Source organism: Camelus ferus, chromosome 20 (assembly GCF_009834535.1).
Source record: "Camelus ferus isolate YT-003-E chromosome 20, BCGSAC_Cfer_1.0, whole genome shotgun sequence".
Classification (NCBI taxonomy): Eukaryota; Metazoa; Chordata; class Mammalia; order Artiodactyla; family Camelidae; genus Camelus; species Camelus ferus.
Window position 1 is genome coordinate 36,056,852 of NC_045715.1, and position 21,512 is coordinate 36,078,363.

General features: G+C 50.3%; 2 protein-coding genes across 5 annotated transcripts in view; one reads left to right on the top strand and one right to left on the bottom strand.

Moving 5' to 3' along the window:
* Positions 1-1,398: 1,398 nt before the first annotated feature.
* On the bottom strand, positions 1,399-5,497 carry LOC116658323 (translation initiation factor IF-2-like). Of its 4 annotated transcripts, XR_004313666.1 has the most exons (3): positions 4,715-5,443; positions 3,731-3,816; positions 1,399-2,382 (listed from the first exon to the last, which is right to left on the bottom strand). XR_004313666.1 is itself a non-coding variant. In XM_032463308.1 (2 exons), the coding sequence occupies exons 1-2, from the start codon at positions 5,414-5,416 to the stop codon at positions 2,185-2,187; spliced, it is 900 nt and encodes a 299-aa protein (XP_032319199.1). In that variant the 5' UTR covers positions 5,417-5,493; the 3' UTR covers positions 1,399-2,184. The 4 variants fall into 4 exon arrangements, 2 of the variants coding, with proteins under 2 accessions (XP_032319199.1, XP_032319200.1); XR_004313665.1 differs by having other exon boundaries at positions 3,731-5,493; XM_032463308.1 differs by lacking the exon at positions 3,731-3,816 and having other exon boundaries at positions 4,715-5,493.
* A 79-nt stretch (positions 5,498-5,576) lies between these two features.
* LRRC1 (leucine rich repeat containing 1) overlaps positions 5,577-21,512 on the top strand; it is a 91,086-nt gene continuing 75,150 nt past the window's right edge. The window contains exon 1 of the mRNA XM_032463306.1: positions 5,577-5,873. Coding sequence (XP_032319197.1) covers positions 5,715-5,873 — 159 coding nt within the window. The 5' untranslated portion in view covers positions 5,577-5,714. The remainder of the gene's footprint in view (positions 5,874-21,512) is intronic.

Below are 21,512 nucleotides of genomic sequence, written 5' to 3' on the forward strand. Positions count from 1 at the left end.
GATTCAAACTGCTCACTTGTAACTTCTCTCAATGGAGGAGCAGATTAAAGACTTGGTCATGTGAAATTTTGGATTGTTCACATACTATTACAACCTGCAAAGCTGAATAAATAAATGGTTATGATTTCTTATTTCTTTAAAATACATATGACTGTTTAAATCAAAATTATAAAGTTTTGCTGTGGGGTTTATAACATATGTAAATGTAATACATGTAAAAACTGTAACATGAAGAATCAGATGAACATAGATAATTGCAAGGGTTTTAGGGTTTATATGAATTAGTATATTTACTCTAAGTGAACTGTGAAAATTTAAGGATGCACATTGTAATCCCTAGAGCTAAAAAGCCAATAGGCAAAATCGGATTATAAAATATATTTACTCAAAAGATTGTGGGAAAGGGAGAACAGAGGGTCAAAAATCAGATGGTACCAACAGGCAACAAATAATAAAATAGTAGACTTACCCAAACATATCAATAATTATATTAAATGTAAATGGACTAAACTTTCCAAATAAAATACAAGAGATGAAGGATAGAATATTAATTTATAGTAACAGGAAATCAAAAATGTTAAGGTGGTGACTTCGGTTCTGGCTCTAAATGTGCTTGAATTCTAAACTAATTTACCCATGAGACTGTGTAAGCTCTCAGGCTTCTTGAATGATTTGAGTGGCTTTCTCTTACAGCACGGATCTATAAACTCTTCAAAATATCCTTAAATTCAAGTTTGGGGCAGCAGAGTGTTCCCTCTCCCAGAGGGCTTTGGGATTCCTACCCAAATTTCCTCCAGTGTTATACTTCATATGATAAGATTTAATTTGCCTATTTGATTTGCATATACACTTAAGTGACCCTTTAGAGAACAACAAAGATCAGCCTTTTCAGGTTAAGAAAAAATTCCTACTATGACTGTTATAATTTCCTCAATGACTACCTCTGGTAAGGCTGAAAGCTCTGTCTTGTCCCTTTCCATTTCCTCAGGAAATTGATCCAATGCCTAGCACAGAGTGGGCACTCAGTAAATAAATAACACAACATGATCAGCTCTAGAAGCAATTTACAGCCACCTGTCGGGTACTACTTGTTAACTTCTAAAATTAATTTTATTGGTGTATACATTTTACATAATAAAAAGTCCCCATTTTAAGTGTACAATTTGATGAGTTTAATAAATGTATACATCCACGTAACCACCACCAGAGTCAAGATACTTCCATTACCCTCAAAAGTTCCCTCATGCCTTTTGCCATCAGTCTTTCCACATTTCTTCCCCAATCCCTGACTGCAGGTACCCAGTGATCAAGGTTATACCACTTAATGTTAGTTTGCATTTTCTAGAATTTATATATATATAAAAGGAGTCATACAGTATATATCCTTTTGTGTCTGGCTTTTTTTTTTTTGCTCAGTTTTTGAAATTCATCTACACTGTTACATGTATTAGTAAAGTATTATTGTTGTTATTCCATTGTTTCAACACAGTATACTTTGTCCATTCATTTATCTGTTGATGACTATTTGGATTGTTTCCAGTTTTGGGCTATTTTTAACAAAATTGCTATCATTTGTAAATAAGCATTTGTACCGATATATGTTTTCATTTTGGGGGTATAAATGTTTAGGGGTAGAGTGGCTGGATCATTATACTAGGTATATGCTTATAAAAAACTTATCAAACATTGTTTTCCGAAAGTAGTTTTATCATTTTTCAGTCCCACCAGCAAAGCAGGAGTTCCAGGTGCTCCATGTGTTCAGTAACGCTTGAGACCATCAATCTCTTATTTTTAGTCATTCTAGGGGATAGGTGGTGGTGTCTCGCTTTAAAATCCACCTGCTGAAACCTCTGAATTCCCATCTCGCCCCCTGTGACCAGCTATCACTTTGGACTTTCATTGTTTGAAAATTAATGACAACAATCATTGTCAAAAAATTACTACTAGAACACCACCACCACCAATGGAGCATTTACCACTCTCCTCCCCTGAGGCTGTAAGTTCTGAGACCTATCTGCAGCACAATGCGTGGAGCACAGGCAGTGCATTTATTAGCTATCTGTTGCTGTGTAATAAATTACCCCCAATTTTAGCGGCTCAAAATGACAAATGTTTATTGTTTCACACAGTTTCTGAGGGTTAGGAATCCAGGAGCAGCTTAGCTGAGTGGTCCTAGGTCCAGGCCTATCGTGAGGTTGCAGCTAGGGGATTGGCTGGTCCTACAGTCATTGGAGGGCTTGCCTGAGACTGGAGCATTGGCTTTCCAGATGACTCACTTGCATAGCTGTGGGCAGAGGTCATATTCAGTTCCTTTCTGGCTGTCGTCAGCAGCCCTGGATTCCTTGTCGTGCGGCTCTCTCCATTGGGCTGCCCAGCAGGGAACTTTCTCCAAAGTGAGTGATCCAAGAGACAAAGATAGATGTTGATTACACAGGCCAGCCAGTATATGGTGAATATTTATGGACTGAACAGAGGTGTGCCTGACACTATGCTAAGCATTTTACTTAATCACCTTACTTAACCCTGATAACAACCCATGGACCATTGTCCTCATTTGTGGTAATAAAACTGAGGCTTATAGAAGTTAAGTGATCTGTCCAACTCTACAAAGCTATTAAGGGGCAGAGCTAGAGTTGAAAGTTGGACCTTTCCAGCCCCAAAGGATGTGAAAAATGGTTCACACTGAAAATGAATTGCACTATTCAAAAAAAAAAAAAAGATTTTTATGGTAGTTAAAATTTTGTTTAAATTGAGTCAAAATCCTTTACATATGGGAAAAGAAACTAGAAATTATATTAATAGGCAAACCCTAGATCTCTTCAGGAGGATAAAGAACTGGTTCCCTATTCTCCAGTTGACAAGGTGTTTTCATTTTTTTCTCCCTTGTCAGATAATAACAGCAGTATTTGTAATAGCCAAGACATGGAAGCAGCCAATCAACAGATGACTGGATAAAGAAGATGTGGTGTATATATGTATACACAAAGGAACATTACTCAGCCATGAAAAAGAATGAAATAATGCCATTTGCAGCAACATGGATGGAGATTATCATACTAAGTGAAGTAAGTCAAACAGAGAAAGACAAATATCATATGGTATCACTTATATGTGGATCTAAAATATGATACAAATGAACTTACTTACAAAACAGAAATAGACTGACAAAGAAAACAAACTTATGCTTATCAAAGGGGAAAGTTGGGGGGAGTGATAAATTAGGAGTTTGGGATTAGCAGATACAAACTACTATATACAGAATAGATAAACAAGGTCCTACTGTATAGCACAGGGAACTATATTCAATAACTTGTGATAACCCATAATGAAAAAGAATATGAAAAGAATATATATATAACCGAATCACTATGCTGTACACCAGAAACTAACACAACATTGTAAATCAACTATATTTTAATTAAAAAAAAAAACCTATAAGGTAGTTGCACGGATCTACAGAGCAAGTGAGACAGTACCTGTCGTCCAAGAGGTCACGATCTTTTGGGGATTAAGGTGGGACAAAAATAATCTAACACAGGGACGTACACATAGGGAATTCTTAATAAGGTTTGAATTTTTAAAAAGACCAGCCATATCTTTAAAATACACTTGGTGTTTATTAAAATAATCTAGTGTGATCATCTCTGGAACTCAATAGAAGATCAAGATGAGGGAGCCAGGCCTTTTAAATTTTTATTAATTTTTTTTTTAAAGCAGTTGGAAAACTTACAAGGTTAGTGACTTGCTTGCCATTCCAGACTCAGGTTCTCAGACAGGAACCACAGTTTTCCAATAAAGGTGCTATAAAATGGGTTTCTGGAATGCAGGAATGAAGGAAGAGTGGCTCAGGTTCAAAGTCCAGGTAACCTTCCGTGAGAAGGTAGGACTCAAGCCAGGACAAACAAAAGACAGGGTGGAGTGGGCAGAGCAGTGGAATTTAGGGACTGACACGTGCGAGTAGTACTTGGTGGTACTTGGAACCATCCTCCCTGACTGGGAAGTAAAAAGCTCTCCTAGCAGAGTTGAAATGATGAAGTGCCCCCCTCCCCATTCACCCCAGGAAAACGGTCCTGTGCATAGTTGCAACTGACACCCCATATGCCTTAGAAAAACTAGTTTCAGGCCAAAATAGGCCTCCTTACACTCAGCTTTCAGTCTTCTGCAGAAATGCGCATTCCGTGGCTCCAGATTTTAACTTTGGCAGGTTGGGGGCGGTAGTGGGGAGTGTGTGTGTGTGTGTGTGTGTGTGTGTGTGTGTGTGTGTGTGTGTGTGTGTGTGTGTGTGTGTGTAGATCCTGGGAGGTGTCTTGGCAGAGGTCACAGCCACTGGAAGGGGAAGGTGTGAGGCCTAGAGGGCAGCCAGGTTGGGAGTAGAATCGGAGTAGACTCTGGAAAACAATCCATCAATGTGATTGGTTTTGACCTGGTCGGCAAGCCTTTGTGAAGGAGCCAGCTTGGTTAGACAGGGAGAAGAGGGGGCAGTGCAGGGTCCTGGCTCAAGTCCGGGGATATGACTCGGGGGCGAAGGAATGGTCGTTACCCCAGTAGTGAGCCTCTTGGGTCCTGCCCAGCTACCCCTTCTTGGACAGCAACCTACCCTTTGCAAGAGACTGGGTGCTGGTGCAGAAACGCAGGCGCCGGATGGGGGATGCTCACCTGGCAGCTGCCCTGCGCAGCGCGACCTGCCCCACCTCCCCCGCTCCTCCCGCCTCACCTGTCCAGGCTCGTCAGCAGGGGCCAACATCTGGCAAGGCTGGAACAGGCCCAGAAACCCAGCTTTGCCAGCTCGTGTTTGCATGTGGGCTTCTGATGGGGAGCATGCACACGTCTGGGACCCTCGCAGACCCCTGTGCTGTCGGTGGTCTGGGGAGAGGGATTTCCTGTTACTACCGTGTACGGAGCCGGCGGTGGCTGAGGGTGTTACACCGCCTGCAGGCGGTGCCCGCGGACCGGAGGGCAGGGCAGGGCGGGGGGCCCCGCGCCGTGCGGGCGGGGGCCGCCTGGGCGGCGCGCACACAGGTGGCCGAGGCAGCCGCAGCCAGGGCGCTGGGGCCCCCGCAGGGCCGCACGGAATCCCGCGGCCCGGGGCGCCCACGGCGCGCGAGGTGCGCTCCGGGGCGGTCCCGCCTGACCCCGGAAGGGAAAGCGGTTTTGGGGAAGGGGAGCGAGGAGAGCGAGTTAAGTCAAACTGAGCGTCAAAGTTGTTTTGCTGCCCTCGGGCCGCCTCGTCCCCGCCTCCTCTTTGCCCCAGGCTTCTGCTGAGTGGCCTCCTCGGAGCCCCGGCACTCCCCGCGTCCCGGCCGGAGTCGGGGGGCCACGAGCGCCGGGTCTCGGGCTTCTCGACCCTCCGGAGCCAGGTCGCCGCGAAAACCCGGAGCGGAGCGGCCCTCGGGCCGGAGCCGCCCCGGGCGCGCATGCTCAGTCGCGCGGCGGCGGCGGCGAGTAGGAAGCGCGGCGCGGCGGCGGCGGCGCGGCTGGAGGGTGGGAGGGGCGCACCGGCCGGCGGGCGGGGGCGCGGGGGCGCGGGGCCGCGGGGGGGGGCTCCCGCCCGAGGTGCCTAGGCTCGATTGGGAGCGCGGAGCCGGGCGCGAGGAGCGAGCGAGCACGGGGGCCAACGAGCGCGGGGTGGGCGGCGGGCGGAGCGCAGCCGCCGGGCGGGCGGAGCGGGCGGGGAGCCCGGGTCTCCGCGGCTCGGGACCCGGTGGCGGGCGGCGATGTTCCACTGCATCCCCCTGTGGCGGTGCAACCGTCATGTGGAGACCATCGACAAGAGCCACTGCTCGCTGGTCTACGTCCCGGAGGAGATCTACCGCTACGCCCACAGCCTGGAGGAGCTGCTGCTGGACTCCAACCAGCTCCGCGAGCTGCCGGAGGTGAGTGTCCGGCCTCACCTGCGCGCCGCCCTCGGGGGAGCGCGGCCGAGCCCCGCCAGCCTCGCCGCCTCCTCTCCCCTTCCCTGCCTTCGCGCCCTCTCTTCCACCTCCCGACCCGGCCGGCTGGTCCCGCAGGAACCGCCACTACCTGCATTCACCTGCTTCGTCCTCCCGTACTCCTCCCCCTCCCCCGGAAAAGTTCCTTTTCTTTTTGTACCCGGCGACTCGCTGTTTTCCAAGTTGGCTCTAGACCTTGCGCGGTTGGGGAAGCGTTCTGTGCGGATAAGTAGTTTAGATACACGTCTAGGTACTGATAGCCGGCACCTGTGACCGGGCAGGTGGGGAGCCAGGTGGCTCGGGCCGTTCCCCGCCCGGAGGACGGAGCGCGGCACCCCGCTCCCGGGGCGGCCCCCTCGCCCTGCATTCCCGGACCGCTGGCCGGGGAGTGTTTCCCCCTCGGCCTGGGCAGAGCGGGGAGGAGGTGGGCAGCGCGCGAGCGAGCCGCGCTATCTCGGCATCTTCCAAGGAATGTGCTCCGGGCCTTATCGCGGGTGGGCCGTGCCGGGAAGGGCTGTAGCTGGGCGGCCTGCCTGGGCTCCGGGACCGGCCGCGGAGGGGGTGGGGGAGGAGGGGGGCTGTGCCCGCGGAGCCGTGGGCAGGTGCCCAGGTGCCCGCCGCTCGGGCCCGGCCTGCGTGGACCTGTTGCGTGGAAGCAGCCGCGGTGAGTGTCCGCAGAGGCTCTGCCCCGCGGGCCAGCCTTGCAGCCGCCGCTCCCAGAAAGGCCGCCTTCAGCTTGCCGCCTTCTGCCCTTGCGGTGATGTGTTACCTTTTCAGAATTGTTTATGTAAATTAATCACTCTGCTGCGGCCGGACTTGTCAAGCGACACATGCTGATCGTGCTTTAATGGAGGGTCCGGAACTGCGAACTTTCCACCTTCGAGCTTGCCCAGGGAACTTAGCTTGAGGAAGCCTTAAGGAGGAAGGTATCCCCAGTCCAGGGCCGTCTGTGCAGGAAGTCGGTGTGCAGTAGTCCGAAGGTGTTCAGGAAGTAGGGGCCCTGAAGGCCGGAGCGTCGGAACTCGTATCTTGCTGGACCCTTTTTGTTAACACAAAGCCCAGACGCGGTCGCAGAAACACTCACTAGTCAGACGTTCGGGCTTGTTAGAATGCCCCAATGCGTTCTCCGGCCGGAGAGTGTTTTCAACAGCAGAACTGTGTTTTTCTCAACCTTTCAAGTGTTGTTATTCTCCTTGGATTAACTTTCCTTGGTCTCTGTGGAATTGATTGGATGGTTTGCTCCGTGCGATCCCGGGGATTATCCTCGCTCGGATCTTTGCAAAGTCCACCCCCCACCCCCAGGCTTTATTTAGCTTAGAAGCAGAAAAGCCATCCAGTTCCCTCCAGCGTTTATTATTCTGCAGGCATTTTCAAACATGGTTTTATCCGGCCTTTAGCTTCCTTAAATTTGACTTAAAGTCACGAGCTCACTTACTGCCATAAGTTGTGATGAGTTTTAGGCACGGCTATGGCCAGGAATATAAAATATGTAATTTAATACGTTTCAAGGGCTTCAGAATGAAGTTGTGAAAAGAGGGGAGTGAAAAGTTGTTCTGCTAGAAACGTTTCCGTACTCTCTGTGGTGTTGTTTTGCTTGTTTGTTTCCTTCTGCAGGACTGGAAGATGCCCTTTGACTTGGATTGGTTTTTCACTCCCTTCTGCAGAGTTTGTGGGTTTTCCTGTAACGTTGGGGAATTCAGCTCGGTATGAGAAATTAGGGGTTTGGATGTGTCAGGTATTTCTCCTGATTCTAAATGGAAAACTTCTCAGAAGCTCAAAATACAGTCTGTAAATGTGGGCATAAACAAGCTTTTCAGAGGCTAGACGTGGTCTCGGTGATGGGTCATTGCTCTGACAGCTCTTAAATTAGTTTTATAGTTCTCAAGTTGTGTAAAATCCATTTGTCCCTGACTCATTGCGTGCCTGGGTGCGTGCAAGGCAGACTCCGGACAACCACCTTGAAAACACAGATGTTTGATTCACCATCTTTGCTTGGGCGTCTGTTGTTTCTCCTCTGAGATGTGTGTAACTCATTAGTGCTGCTCACTGCTGTCCCTGCCCCCTGCCCCCTCCCATAGCCCCACCCCTACCCCCTTGCCTGCCACTGATGGGCCTCCAAGGTGTTTGTGGGGGTGGCCATACCTGCTGTATGTTCTTCATTTGCAGCCGAAAGGGAAGCCTGCACCCTCCACCCCAACAGCAAGGGTACACCCCTCCAGCCGTCAGCATCGTGAAAAGCACCTCCTTCTCCCTGGAGGTCTGCAACCTCTGTTAGCTCCAGTCCTCTCGTTTCACAAACGGAGACTCAGAATTGAAGTGACTTTTTCAGGGCTAATTCCTGCCAGTTAGATGCAGAATCGCTGTCACCCTCCTTTTCAGGTGTCTGGCAACTATGACAACTTTGGACGCCCAGCAGGAACCTGGCCCGCTGCGCTTCTAGCACCGTCAGACCCTCAGTTACTTAGCCCCCCAGTCTGACTCACGTCAATAAGCTTGGCCGCAGTCAAGCATTTAATGACCCTCCAGTATTTGCTAGTTGTGGGAATGTAGAGATTAAGGAAGGTGTGATTCCTATGAGCTGTTTGCAGCTTTGCGGGGAGTCGGGGACTTCAGTACAGATGTGGTGGGTGTGGGGTGGAGTGGGCGCCCCAGTTACCAGACTTGGTGGTTGCTTCCCTGATCTTCTAACTTTTTTGCTGAACCTGCACCACCATCTCCAGCAGGATCCACCGTGTGATAGCCTCCAGGCTGCCATTCTGCAGGGTTGCTTAGAGCCTTCACCTTTAGCCTGGAGCAGCTGGACGAGAGCCTCACCACCCCTTCCCATCCTCCCTCCTCTCCCCTCCTCCATCCCTTTGGGATGTTGTTAACAGAGGCACCTTGAGATGCCCCCTTGGGAGCATATGCCCAGCATCCAGTAGGTCCTGCTGGATAAACTGCTGTTAATCTGTGGAATGAAAGTTGCTGAGTCTGATCCAAATCTTCCTCCTCTGCTTCTTTCTTGGCCCTGAAGCACATCACTGCTGCGGCATTGGTCCTTTTAATGGAGTCGGGGGTCTTCAGGTTGGAGGCATCCTCAGAAGTGGAGGTCGTCTAAGTGGTGCAGTGGTTTTGTCTTCCTCTCCATCATCAGTCCATCCCTGCCTTCCTTTTTGCACATACTCTGTGTTTCTGATGCCATCAGTTTCCCCACAGTGAGCTCTGATTCTCTGATACCTTCCAACACGTGCATTTACATGGCCTCTCTAGACCGTCACAGCGCCTGGTCTAATAGGCAGCAGATATTTGGAGTGAACGCTGTCAAGCCTTTCTCGTTTAACAGGTTGAGTTTCGTCTTGTCACCTCCTCTTAGTGAGAGTTCATTTGATCGTCCCATGACTGTCCACTGACCTTATCTCAGATACCTGCTCCTGCCCATCATTCTTTCTCACGTCCTGCTTTGTTTTCCCCCGCCCTCAGAGTACGTATCACTGTATCACTACCGAGCTCCAGTCTGCACTTGGTTACTTGCCCAGCTCCCCAGCCAGCACATAAGCTCCTTGAGGGCAGGGGTGCTTTTGTTCGAGGCTGAACCCAGGAACGTGTCTGGTACACAGTGGGCACTCCAGTGCCTGTGGCACGGACAAGTCCTTATACCCTGTCATGGGTGGACGGCCCCGTTTCTTAGTCATCGTGACTGCCCTTCCCACCACTGGCTGTGGCTGCGCACCAGTCTGTGGGAATTGGTAACGACACAGAGACACTGAGAACTCAGAGGTCCTGTGCTGCCCATCTGTTCTCTGTCTCTTCTATGCTGGACACTTTTGACCGCCTTACCTTTTGGAGATAATCTTTATGCGTCGTCGACATATTCTGTGGATATGACTTGCACATCTCCAGCTGTGATCTGTTGAGAGGACACTCATGCCCAGATGGAATAAGCCCCTCTTGTTTTCAACCCACCATGTTTCAGTTTAGGTCTCGCCCCCCCCCCCCGCCCCAACTGGCTTCTCTCCCCAACAGTTCCATTTCTAAAGGCTGGGGCAGCCGCTCTCCCTGCCTCACGGATTCAGGGACTTAGCTTCTCATCTCCGCCATCCTTCCATCAGAATGCCCTCTTTCCTCTCCATCTCTCGCTCCCCTGGCTGGTTCCCCCTGGATTCCTGCTGTCCTGTCCGAGGCTGGCCATCTTCTGCGGGTGCTCTTAGGGCTGGGCTGGAAGGAGCGGGAAGCAGGGATGCTGGAGTCAGTTCAGGTGCTGCTCCACCACCTGCATTCTTTCTCCAAGCCTCCCTTTCCTCACCTGTCACAGTAGCACCTACTTTGTATGGTTATTCCGGGATTAAAGAGATAATGCAGGCAGTGCACTTAACAGGGCTGAGATGGCTAAGCTCCTTTTGGATACTGTGACAAGATGCTTTTTAGGATACAGTGTTGGTTATTATGTATTTTTTTTTGAAGTATAGTTATTTACTATGTTGTGTTAGTTTCTAGTGAACAGCATAGTGATTCAGTTATAGGTATATACATATATATATATTCCTTTTCAGATTCTTTTCCATAATAGGTTATTGTAAGATACTGAATATAGTTCCCTATGCTATACAGTAGAAACTTGTTGTTTATCTGTTTTATACATAGTTGTTCGTATCTGCAAATCCCAAGCTCCCAATTTATCGCGCCTCCCTTTCCCCTTTGGTAACCATAAATTTGTTTTCTATGTCTGTGAGCCTCTTTCAGTTTTGTAAATAAGTTCATTTGTGCCATTTTTTAAGATTCCACAGGTAAGTGATGTCATATGATATTTGTCTTTCTCTGGCTTACCTTCAGTTGGTAAGATCATCTCTAGGTCCATCCATGTTGCTGCAAATGGCATCATTTCATTCTTTTTTATGGCTGAGTAGTACTTCCTGTTATATAAATACGCCACAGCTTCTTCATCCAGTCATCTGTTGATGGACATTTAGGTTGCTTCCATGTCTTGGCTATTGTAAATAGTGTTGCTCTGAACATTGGGGTGCATGTATCTTTTCGAATTAGAATTTTCTCCAAATGTGTGCCTAAGAGTGGGATTGCTGAATTGTATGGTAACTCTATTTTTTAGTTTTCAAAGGACTCTCCATCCTGAGGAAACAATGTTTTATAAACTGGACTTTGAAGACATTTTCCTGGGAATTGGTAAATTAATTTTTAAAACCAAAGTTAAATTTTTAACTTTCTTTTAAATAATAATTTTTAAAACATCCTAGGTTCTGTAACATCTAGATGACCTTACAATGAGTCGTGCCATAAGGATTTTGTGCCGATGTTAGATTGAGCACCCCTTTGATTGTCTCTAGCGAAGCAGGAAGGGTCAGATGTGGACTTATCGCAGAAATCATGCTTTAGGGTCAATTGAAGGCTGGAAGTTCATGAACTAAGGTTTCATGGCAGTTTGCCAAGAGTGATGGATGCTGAAGATCTCCCTGCCCCGCGGTGGGGCAGCCTCCCTGAGTTGTGAGGAACCTGCCCCAGGTAGCGTCTTGCACACGATGCAAAACCGCGTCATAATCGTCTGTCGTGTGCAATTAACACCGAGTTCTCTTTTGTTGTTTTTTAATCAGATTTTTAAATTGTTTCACCTTATTGTTTTCATAAGAGCTCAAGCACAGGGTGGGCATACCTAGCTTTTTATTCAGACATGCTTAAATAACATTATAATGAAAATGAATTTAAGGCAAAGCCCAGGAGGAAGGGCGTCCAAGAGATCACTGTCCCCTGGGAGCAGTGACTCGCATGTTCCTCAGGTTTGGGAAGCCGCTCTCCTTTCTCGGATGTGCTGTTGGTTTTCTGATTATGTTTCTTGTGAGTCCAGCCCCCCTTCCTCTTCTCCTGCTCCCACCTCGCAGACCCCCCCCCCCACTTCCCAGGTGAGGAGACTGAAGCCTGGGGGAGGTGTAATTTCCCCCAGGTAGGTGGACATTAAGGTCTCTTTGATTAGAAGCATTGAGTAGTTGCTGCACATTAATAATAATCCTAATAGCCACCGCTTACTGAGATTTTACTGAGCTCCAAACATTGTATTAAATGCTCAGTATAAATTATTTCCCTTAAATGGAATAGCAACTCACGTTAGCCATTAGAATTCCAGTTTAGCCAGTGCAGACGCTGAGGCTTATTTAAGAAGTTGCTCCAGAAGCTTGTGTAAGGAACTGGGCTGAGGTCTGCTGTGGGGCCAGCGCCTGCCTCCAGCCCCATGTGTCACTTGCCCCAGGGGGTGGGGCTTGGCTGTGTGACCTGCTTCGAGGAGCCTCCACTGAAGGTGATGACACCTCCAAGGTGTCTCTCGCTCTCTGAGGAGCCAAGGGAAGGCTTCAGAGGGGGTGACATTCGCATTGGAAAGAAGGAATTCGTTTTCTCTGGATTTATGCCCAGGAGTGGGATTGCTGGATCATATGGTGACCCTAGCTTCTTAAGGAAGCTCTCTTCTGTTCTCTTTGGTGGCTACACCAAACTACATTCCTACCAACAGTGTAGGGAGCAGTCCCTTTTATATGTGAATAACTGAATCACTCTGCTGTACACCAGAAACTAACACAACATTGTAAATCAACTGGACTTCAATTAAAAAAAAAAAAACAAAGGGAAGGGAAAGACATGTCGTGGTTGCCCAAACCAGTCCTTTCCAGGTGGCTCGGGCTAGGATGCCTGAGGGGTTGAGCAGGACTGGACAGAGGCTGGGGTTGGGGCCCTTTGGCAAGGAGATGAACTCTGTCCTCTGGATGGCATGTCAGCAGAGGCACAGCACAGGTTGGACCTCTGTTCTAGAAAGGTGGCTCTGGGGCGGGGTGGGGGAAGCAGTCTGGAGCCCCTGTGGTGGTCTGCGTGGGAGGAACCATACAGCACCTGTGGGCTGGGCGAGGCAGGTGCTTCGTGGAGGATGTTCAGGCTGGGAGCTTCCTGCCCTCTGGTCCAGCGCTCTTTCTCTGCCCGCTTCCGTGTTGTGCGGACCGCCTGAGGTCTGCATCAGTGCTCTGGGGGCACGAAGCATTTACCTCCCTTTTGTGGACACATGTTCCTCGATTGTTGAATGTTATGTGTCTGCATTCAACTCGTAAATTGCTTGCTAAGCTTTGTACGTAGTCATTGACTTGGGGGAAAGATGGACAGCCAGATGTGCTCAGGATGGGGCAGTTTGTTTGTTTTGGGTTTCAGATGAATATGGTCAGCGAGTTGATAAAACTGCAGCCGCAATAACGCTGGTAGCCCAGTGTGTTCTGTTTTCCTGAGGAATGTGTCTGGGTACCACGTGTGTACCAGACCACAGACCTCAGTTTCCTCATCCTCTGCTGATGCTCTGAAACACTGGTGCCTGGAGCATTTTTCATTTCCAGAGTAACTTGGGAGTCAACTCGAGGCTGACATCTCATTTTTAAAAAATCGTTCAATTCTTTGAGGAGATAGCAATACTACTCACTTAATAAACCTTTCCTAGAGTTTGACCAAGTTGAGCTGTGCTGGTAAAATAGCAAAGTGAGCCTGTTTCCACAGTCTCCTCCCCTCTTTTCTGGGGCTTTCAGGGACAAGGGGGCACCTCGGCCCCTCTTCATAGCTTCCAGAGTGTCATCCTCTCTGCCAGAAAGTGAACTTACGTACTGCGATAAGTCGGCACTTGGGATTGTCTTAAAAAGGATCCTTTACACAGACTAGAAATCTGAGGGGTAAAGCATAGCTGATATTTACCCAGGAGGGTCAGGAACAGCAGTGTGAACGTTTCTCAGCAGTGATGACAAAAAAATCCCAGCCTTGGTCCTGCCGGGCCCTGGACAGAGGTGTTGGGCTCTTTTGGGGGGAGGACCCCACAAGGCTGCAGGCTTCTCTCTTGGCTCACAGAAGTCTAAAGAAAGTTTGCCTATTTTAGGACTCTGTCCGGAACACAGGGCTAGAGATATTTGTCCCCTTCATGTGATAGTTTGAGGGGTGATGAGATCACGGGCCAGAGCTTAGTAAGTGCATAGGAGAAACTCCTGGATGTCCATTTACTTTCTCCTGGGTATTACTTAGTGGGCGGGAATGGTAATTTACTATCGCATGTGGTATTTTAGGAGGTCTAATCGGGTGTGTGTGCGTTTGTGCCTGCAGTGTAAAGTACTTTGAACTTCTGGAAGTAGGATGGAATATTTTAAAACATTATTTTTTTTGCTTATCATCATTTTGAGGAATTTCCTTATATCTAGGCTGTAGCTTCTAGATTCCGGAGAATTTGACTCAGTTGGGAGAAATTTGTTAATTTCTGTTTCCGAGAACTGCAAGGAGTAGATTTGACATGTGGTGGGTAAAAGGTGCTACACCTAATTGCAGCGTGTTACAGACTGAGTCCTGGAGAGTATGATCAGATGGCGGAGGACTCTCCACCCTGACCGCTCCAGTCGCCTTTCTCTCCACAAGCCACAGCCCCTTCTGGGGGAAAGATAATCAGAGGGGCTGTCAGCTGACTCGTGGGGGAAGTGGGGAGCATTTGTGAAGGGCAGAAAGGAGCTGCTGAACCCTGAGGATGTGACCTGGGTTCTGACTTCCTGACCTGATGGAGAGGATGCTGTGACCTGGGCTCTGACCTCCTGACCTGATGGAGAGGATGCTGTGACCTGGGCTTCCTGACCTGACGGGGAGGATGCTGTGACCTGGGCTCTGACCTCCTGACCTGATGGAGAGGATGCTGTGACCTAGGCTTCCTGACCTGACAGGGAGGATGCTGTGACCTGGGCTCTGACCTCCTGACCTGATGGAGAGGGTGCTTTGACCTGGGCTCTGACCTCCTGACCTGATGGAGTGGGTGCTGAGACCTGGGCTCTGACCTCCTGACCTGATGGAGAGGATTCTGTGACCTGGGCTCTGACCTCCTGACCTGATGGAGAGGGCGCTGTGACCTGGGCTCGTGCTGTTAGTGCAGCTGGCCTCACTTTGGACCATGATGTGGCCTTGTTTCGTCTCATTACAGGAGTAGTATGTGTCGGATGCATCGAAAAATTCAAAGAATAAAAAATGTGACACTTTCCTTGATTCTCTCCAAGTGATTCCAGCCAGACATGAATGATTTTAGAAGGTATTCTTACAGACTTTTCCTCTTCACATGCCACCATACAGTTATTACTCTTAAAATGACAAGAGGACCCCTATGTAAATGACTATGTAAATTGCTTTGCCACTTTTTTTTTTTAACTTCACACTGTGCCCTGGACATCTCCACGTCAGTACGTATAGATGTATTTGAGCACTGATGCTGGTGCTATAGAGTTCCCTCGCGTGGGATATGCCAGAGTTGATTTATTTCACCATCCTCCGATTGCTGAATATTTAAATTGTTTCCACCTTATTTTTTTGCAGTGACAAATCGTGCTGGACTATATGTTCCTGTACATGTCCCTTTGCAGATGTTTCTTTAAGATGAAGTTCAAGATGCATAATTGTCAGATGAAAGGGTGCACACTTTAAAAATTTCAGTAGATATTGCTAGATTGTCAAAGATTATTATTTTTTTAATCAGAGTTGAATGGAGGCCTTGCCATTAGGGAAATCTACCCACTTCCCAGCTAGAGGATGAAGGATGAGGGAGGTAAGGTGATGTGTCACAGGAGTATGAAAACGTGGGCTGTCCTCTCCCCGTCCTGACTGCACCTGCTGTGAGCTCTCCCGGGGGCTGGGAACATAGGCCAGGAGGTGGTTCTATCATTTCTGCTCCTTTTCTCCTTGACAGGACTCCTTCCCGTAGACCTGTGAAAACCCTCGGGTAGGCTTCCGTCAGGCACTTAGACTTTTGTTCCAGGTCTTTGGAAGACAGACATCTGACTCCTGTGTTGAAGTAGCCTGTGGGCTGCAATGGGGCAGGGAAGCGAGCGGGATGGAATTCCTCACGTAGCTCAGTGCCAGGCAAACTGGGAGTTGCCGTGGACCTCAGGGGAGGCTGGTTTTCACCGAAGGGAGGTTCAGATGGGCCGGGCAGTGGGGGCGGGCGTCGCAGACGGGGAGCTTTTGTGAGTCAACGTGATGCTGTGTTGCGGAGCAGAGACCCTCACTCTGGGTTGTGTTTCTGGAGCAGGGGGTGCGGATGGACAATGTGCAGGATGTGGGGGGACAGGCAGCATGGCACCAATGCGGTGTGATGACTGCGCGGACCAGCCCTGCCCCCGGCCCGCCTCCTGATGTGGCGGTTCAGGCCCACGTCTCCCGCTGGCCGGGAGAGTCTGTAGACTGCTTAGGAGGCGGGCCTCTTGGTCGCGACGCCTCGGACAGGTAACTCGGCACCCCTGTGCCCCAGTCTGCTCGTCTGTAAAAAGAGGGTAGTAATAGTTCCTCTGTCTCAAAGCTGTTTGAAGGGTAAATGAGTTCATGTGTGTAAAATGCTGGGAGCACGTCTGTTCCATAGACAGGCCCCCAGGACAAAGGGATGGTCCTTGTCATCATTATTGGCTATTTTGTGAAAGAGGCCGAAACCCCTTCACCTCCAAATCCGGTCTCCAGACTTGGTGGGAGAGATCCGTCTGAAACACAGGTGTGGTGGGTGACTTCCTGCGGCAGTGGCTTCTCCCCTTTTGGGACAGCCTGGCCGTGTTTTCGTCCCCCGTCCCTCCCCATCCGGAACCTGTGCTCCAGCAGCGGCCGGCTCCCCTGGTTACCAACCGCGCCATCCTCCCGCACCTTCCTTTGTGTTCTGTCTCCTATGAGGTACTCTCTCTCTCTGCCTCCTTGTCTGCCTCGCTGTCTGCATCCCATGGGACACAGCTCCAGCGATACCATTCCCGTGGGAAGCCTCCTCTTACCTCCTCTCTGGTTTCTGGGGACACCAGTACCATTATTCTCACCTCTTTGTCTGGGTCTCTGTCCCCCGTCGAAGCTGGTTCCTTAGAGCTACGCACCTTTCCTTCGGTTGCGTTCCCGCGGCCTGACAGGGTGATGAGCACAGAGCAGACACGTGAGACGTCTTGCAGCATCATGCAGGGAATGTTTTCAGCCCATCTGGGGAGGGCATTTAGAAATGGGTTTGGGCCAGACCGGGAAGTAGAGCTTGAAGATTGCTCCAAGGAGGGCCGTGCTTTCTGCGGTCCTTGCCTGTCTGGGTGGCGTCACAGTGCGGGGAAAACAGTCCAGGCCTTGGAGTCCGTCAGCCCTGGGCTCCTGTCCTTGCTCTGGCCGACAATGGCATTGACCTTGGGCAGTTCATGTAATCTCTTGAGCCTCAGTTTCCTTATCTGAGCCATGAAGCGGGTGGTGTCGGTGATGTTCAAGGTCTCTCTGAGTTCTGACCTCCCTGGGTGCTAATCTGATGAAAGTTTATGACTTGAGGCCGCTGCGCGAACCTTAGGGAAGCGGTGCCCTGTTGTGCGCGTGCTCCGGGAGGCCGCCCAGTGGGGCTGAGCAGAACCACAAGGCTAGGCTTAATCATCGTAATCAAGGGTTCGGTAATAAGAAGAAACTGTTCCAAATGCTTACCCTCCTGTGGTCAGTTGTTGATTCCCAGAACCAATTAGGGCAAAAAGATCAGCAGATTTTCTTTGGTTAAAACACACACACACGCACACACCCACCAGCGACGTTCGAACACGGAATTCTTTCCCCCTGTGTCAGTTGCGTTTCCCCAGCTTTTAGAAGCGAGGCGAAGCGGGCCGCTTGGCTGGGGCTTTGTCTCCTTAGTAAATGAACTCAGGCAGTTAGGAGGTGGCTGTTTGAAACTGCACTTTGGCTTGATTTGAGTACCCGAGAGACTGTATTTTGGGAAACTTAATTGGCGGACCGATGCTTAGAACATCCGTGGGCTAACCTCACCCTGAGGTAGCTTTGCAGGGAGTCTGTTGGGTTGAAAGCTGCCCACTCCTACTCTTCTGCCTAATCGCTCGCTTCCTGACCGGGTGTCGGTGTCGGGGGCTTCCCGGGCCACGTGGTTCAGGAGTAGGGGGAGGGGATGGACCTCTGCTGGGTCCTGCCAGACCCTCCTCCTTCCCCTGCTCACTCCACGCACTCCTGGGTGCTGGCTGTGCTCTGGGCGTGGTTCCTTCTAGCAAGGTGGAGATCTTGCCTTGTCCTAATGGAGCTTCCATTCTGGGTAAGGGAGACAGCCAGGAAGTGGATGAGCAGATGAGAATTTCAGAGAGTAATGAGAGCTGTCAACCACAGACAGGGAAGTGCGGCAGAGAGCAGTGGAGCAGAGGCTCCTGTTTGCTCTGAGAAGGCATCTCTGAGGAGGTGACCTTTGCACTGATGCTGTGAGGAGGTGCGTGCGTGTGGTGGAGGTCCTTGCAAAGCTTTGGGGATGGGTTTGGTGAGCTTGTGGGCTGGACAAGGTCAGTGTGGCTGGCGTGACAGGGACAGGGAGCAGGAAATAAAGGTGAAGGTGTAGGTGGGGCTCAGAGACCCTGGGGAGGAGTTTTTCCATCCATGGGAAGTGTGGCAGATCATAAGCCCATTAGTATCTCACTGATGCTTTAGAAAGTTCACTCTGCTGGCTGGTTAGAGTTTTGTCTAGAGGGAGGGAGGGTTCTCAGAAGCAGGGAGACCTGGAGAGAGGAGCTGATGGTGAGTAATGAGATTTATGGTGGGGGTAGAGTCAACAGGACCTGCTGATGTATCGGATGTAGATTTTTGGTTTCATCAGCTGAGGGCTGGCAGATTCCTCGCCAGGTTTCGGAGGACTAGGAAAGGGAATACTGCAGCCGTGTAGGGGCTGGTCAGTACTTGAGTTTGGGCATGAGACCCGGACCTTGGGCCAGGAAGCCTGGGTAACCATAACTGCAATAAAGACAGCAGATGTTTTTTGAGTAACATGCCTCAAACTGTGCTTTGCCCAAACACTTCCCACCGTGAACTCATTCAGCCCTCCCAACAAACGTAACTTCATTTTACGTAAATAGCTTTGTTACACTCCTGAGGGCACCAGGACGCAGAGAGGTGAATTCACTTGCTGGAGTCTCACAGGCAGTACACAGAAGAGCTGGGGGCAGACTGATGTGGACCAGCGTTCCCGGCCCGCGGGGCTGCTGTCCCTCAAGTTCAAACACACAGAGACCACGCTGTCTGCACCAAAAACCGCCCGACGTGCTGGGAGTTGCGTCCGCCCTGTGAAAAAGGAGCAGAAAGACAGCTGTGACCCCCGGGTTATTTTTTGCACCATTAAGAAAAAGAGCACCGAGCTGAAATATCATTGTAAGAATTAGGTCACCAAATATTAATGTGCTTATTCATGCATAATCTTTCAGAGAAGATTAGTGGCACCCATTCTTTGGGGCTGGATTTTTTACCTTCTGGAGCGAACTCGAGCACTGGGTTTATCATAGGAGGTGCCCCCACAGTCTTTCCACCCCCAGTCCTCCGGCTGTTGCACTGTTTATCTCCGTTCTCAAAGTGTGATGTCAGGTGATTGGCCGGTGAGGCAGGTGTTAGTGTTGACTGTCGAAGTCAGAATTACAGAGAGCTTCCCATGTACTTTCTGGAACCATCCATATTCCAGTACCTTTACAAATGGATGCTAATAAGATCAGGGTAATAGAAGCCATGAGTTTTATACTGGACTCACCTTACCTGGTAGCACGCTTCAGTTCTTCACCTGCCTCGGCTCTCCACAGCTTCGTTCTAGAACGGCAGGGGGCGGGGGAGGCGTCCCATCTGTGCGCCGGCTCTCTCCGGTAACGGGAGCGACCCGCTGACGTCACCCAGAGGCCAGAGGAAAGCGAATCCCGGCCCTCCTCTTCAACCTCACCCGTGCCCACCCCTCCGCAGAACTTACTGCTTACAAAGAAAGTCTGCGTGAGGATGTCTGGAAGGTAAACAGAGCAGAGGGTCGTTTCTTGCAAGATGTAGTTCGTACGGTCTTTTGAAAACCTTACATATTCTTTCGGTTTGCAGGTTTAGGTCCAAAGTCAGTCCAGCCCAGGAGAAGCGGCGGGTCACTTCCATGGTTTCAGTTCCCGGTCGTTTCCCCCGAGAGAGGGGTTCAGCCCTGGAGAAACAGGAAGGATATTCGGAATTCTCTTGGCTGCAGAGAACAAACACCTCAGCCTAAAATGCCGAAGTGAAAGAGGCCCTTAGGGGTCTTGTGTGTCAGGAGGCCTGAAGGAAGGTGGCTTTAGGGTCAGTTCAGCAGGTGCGCAGCGCCGGGTGCTGGGGGGACTCCTGAGTGACCTGGCAGGGTGGCACCCCGGGGAAGGGCTTACGCAGAGTCCGGCACCTAGGGGGGCAGGGAGGAGGATGGGGATGGGCGCGGCTCAGTGCCGGCTGGTCCTCGCAGACACCCTTGCAGACATCCATGGTAGTAGTGCTTGTGATGTCTCTCTTCAGTTTCCCCCTGGGTCTTCTGCCAGAGACACAGGGGCCGTCTGCTCAGGGAGCGTCTCTAGCAGAGTTGATTTCTCTTCCAAGTTATTCTCAAAAAAAGGAAAAGCTTGTCCATGTAGACGTTTCTCTAGGTTTTATTTTCACTGTGCATGAGAGAAAATTTGTGAGAGAAGAAAAACCCAGGTAAATGGGATGTTACAAAGATTAAATTGCCAATTGGACTTAGTTTCTAAGTTGTTAAATTCTGACGTGCTGAGGACCTCCTAGCACGTTCTGACATCCTCTCTGTTGCATTTCTGTGACTCAGTGCCTGTGTTGGTGCCGTGCGCTCTGCTTGGAAACCTCTTCTCCAGTGGTGCCTCCTCCTCTGGGAAGCCCTCCGGGTCTGCTACCACACCCATGTCCCTGTGCTCTGCCAGCCCCTGTGGTCCCACCTCTTCCACGCTGTTCATCGGGGTTCGACTTAGCTGTGTATCTGTTTATTTCCCTCGGTTTGTCATCAGAGGCTTGTTTTATGCATCTCTGTCCCAGGCACTGGGGAACTCAGTGCCTTATTCATGGGAAATGTTCAAAAAAATGTCTGTTACATTGAAAAAAGTGATTTTTAGGGAGTAGCTGAGATACATAAATCCTCAGATACTCACTTTGGTACAGTGAGGGGCTGGCAGTACTGCGGTCCCGCCTCTGTCAAGTGCAGCCTGAGCCTGGCATCTCCAGAGGGACCCACCAGCGGCCAGTGAAGTGTATGGTGGTGGAGGTTTGCTGTCCACCTGAGCGGGCTGGGGCCGAGTCAGTGAAATCCTGCAGGTGCGGGGTAGGGTCTGTGTCGCCCAGAGAAAACATGGCATCAGTCCTGCCTCTTCGCAGAGGCATGAACGAGGAGTGAAGTGGCCAAATGGTGGGGAGTGTCTCTGCCCACGCGCTGGACGCCTGCCCTCGCCTTGGAAGCGTGGAGGGAGGACTCGCTACAGTGTGGAAACACCGATAGCAGCCCTTTCGCGGCTGCCTGCAGTGTCTCAGACACACGACTGGGCACTTAAACAGGATTTGCCTGGTCCTCAGGTCAGCCTTCGTGAGAGGGTTTTTGAAAGTCCTCTTTTCCAGATGAGAACACTGAGCCTGGGGAGATGGGCCAGGGGACATCGGGGAGGAGGCCGTGGGAGAGGTCGTAGCCAGATCGGGACATCGGAGTGGGAGGTGAGCAAAAGGAAACCACTTGGAGCGAGGTCAGGATTCCAGGGTGTGACCCAGGAGAGGGTGGTGACGCACATGGGAGTGTGGGTCAACGGCCTCCTAGAAGCC

Bases quoted from the DNA above. Each gene is read 5' to 3' on its own strand.
- LOC116658323 (XM_032463308.1), bottom strand. From the start codon at position 5,416: ATGCGCGCCCGGGGCGGCTCCGGCCCGAGGGCCGCTCCGCTCCGGGTT. The intron at 2,383-4,714 runs GTGAGGCGGGAG...CTTTGGAGAAAG, and splicing joins CTGCTGACGAGCCTGGACAG to TTCCCTGCTGGGCAGCCCAA.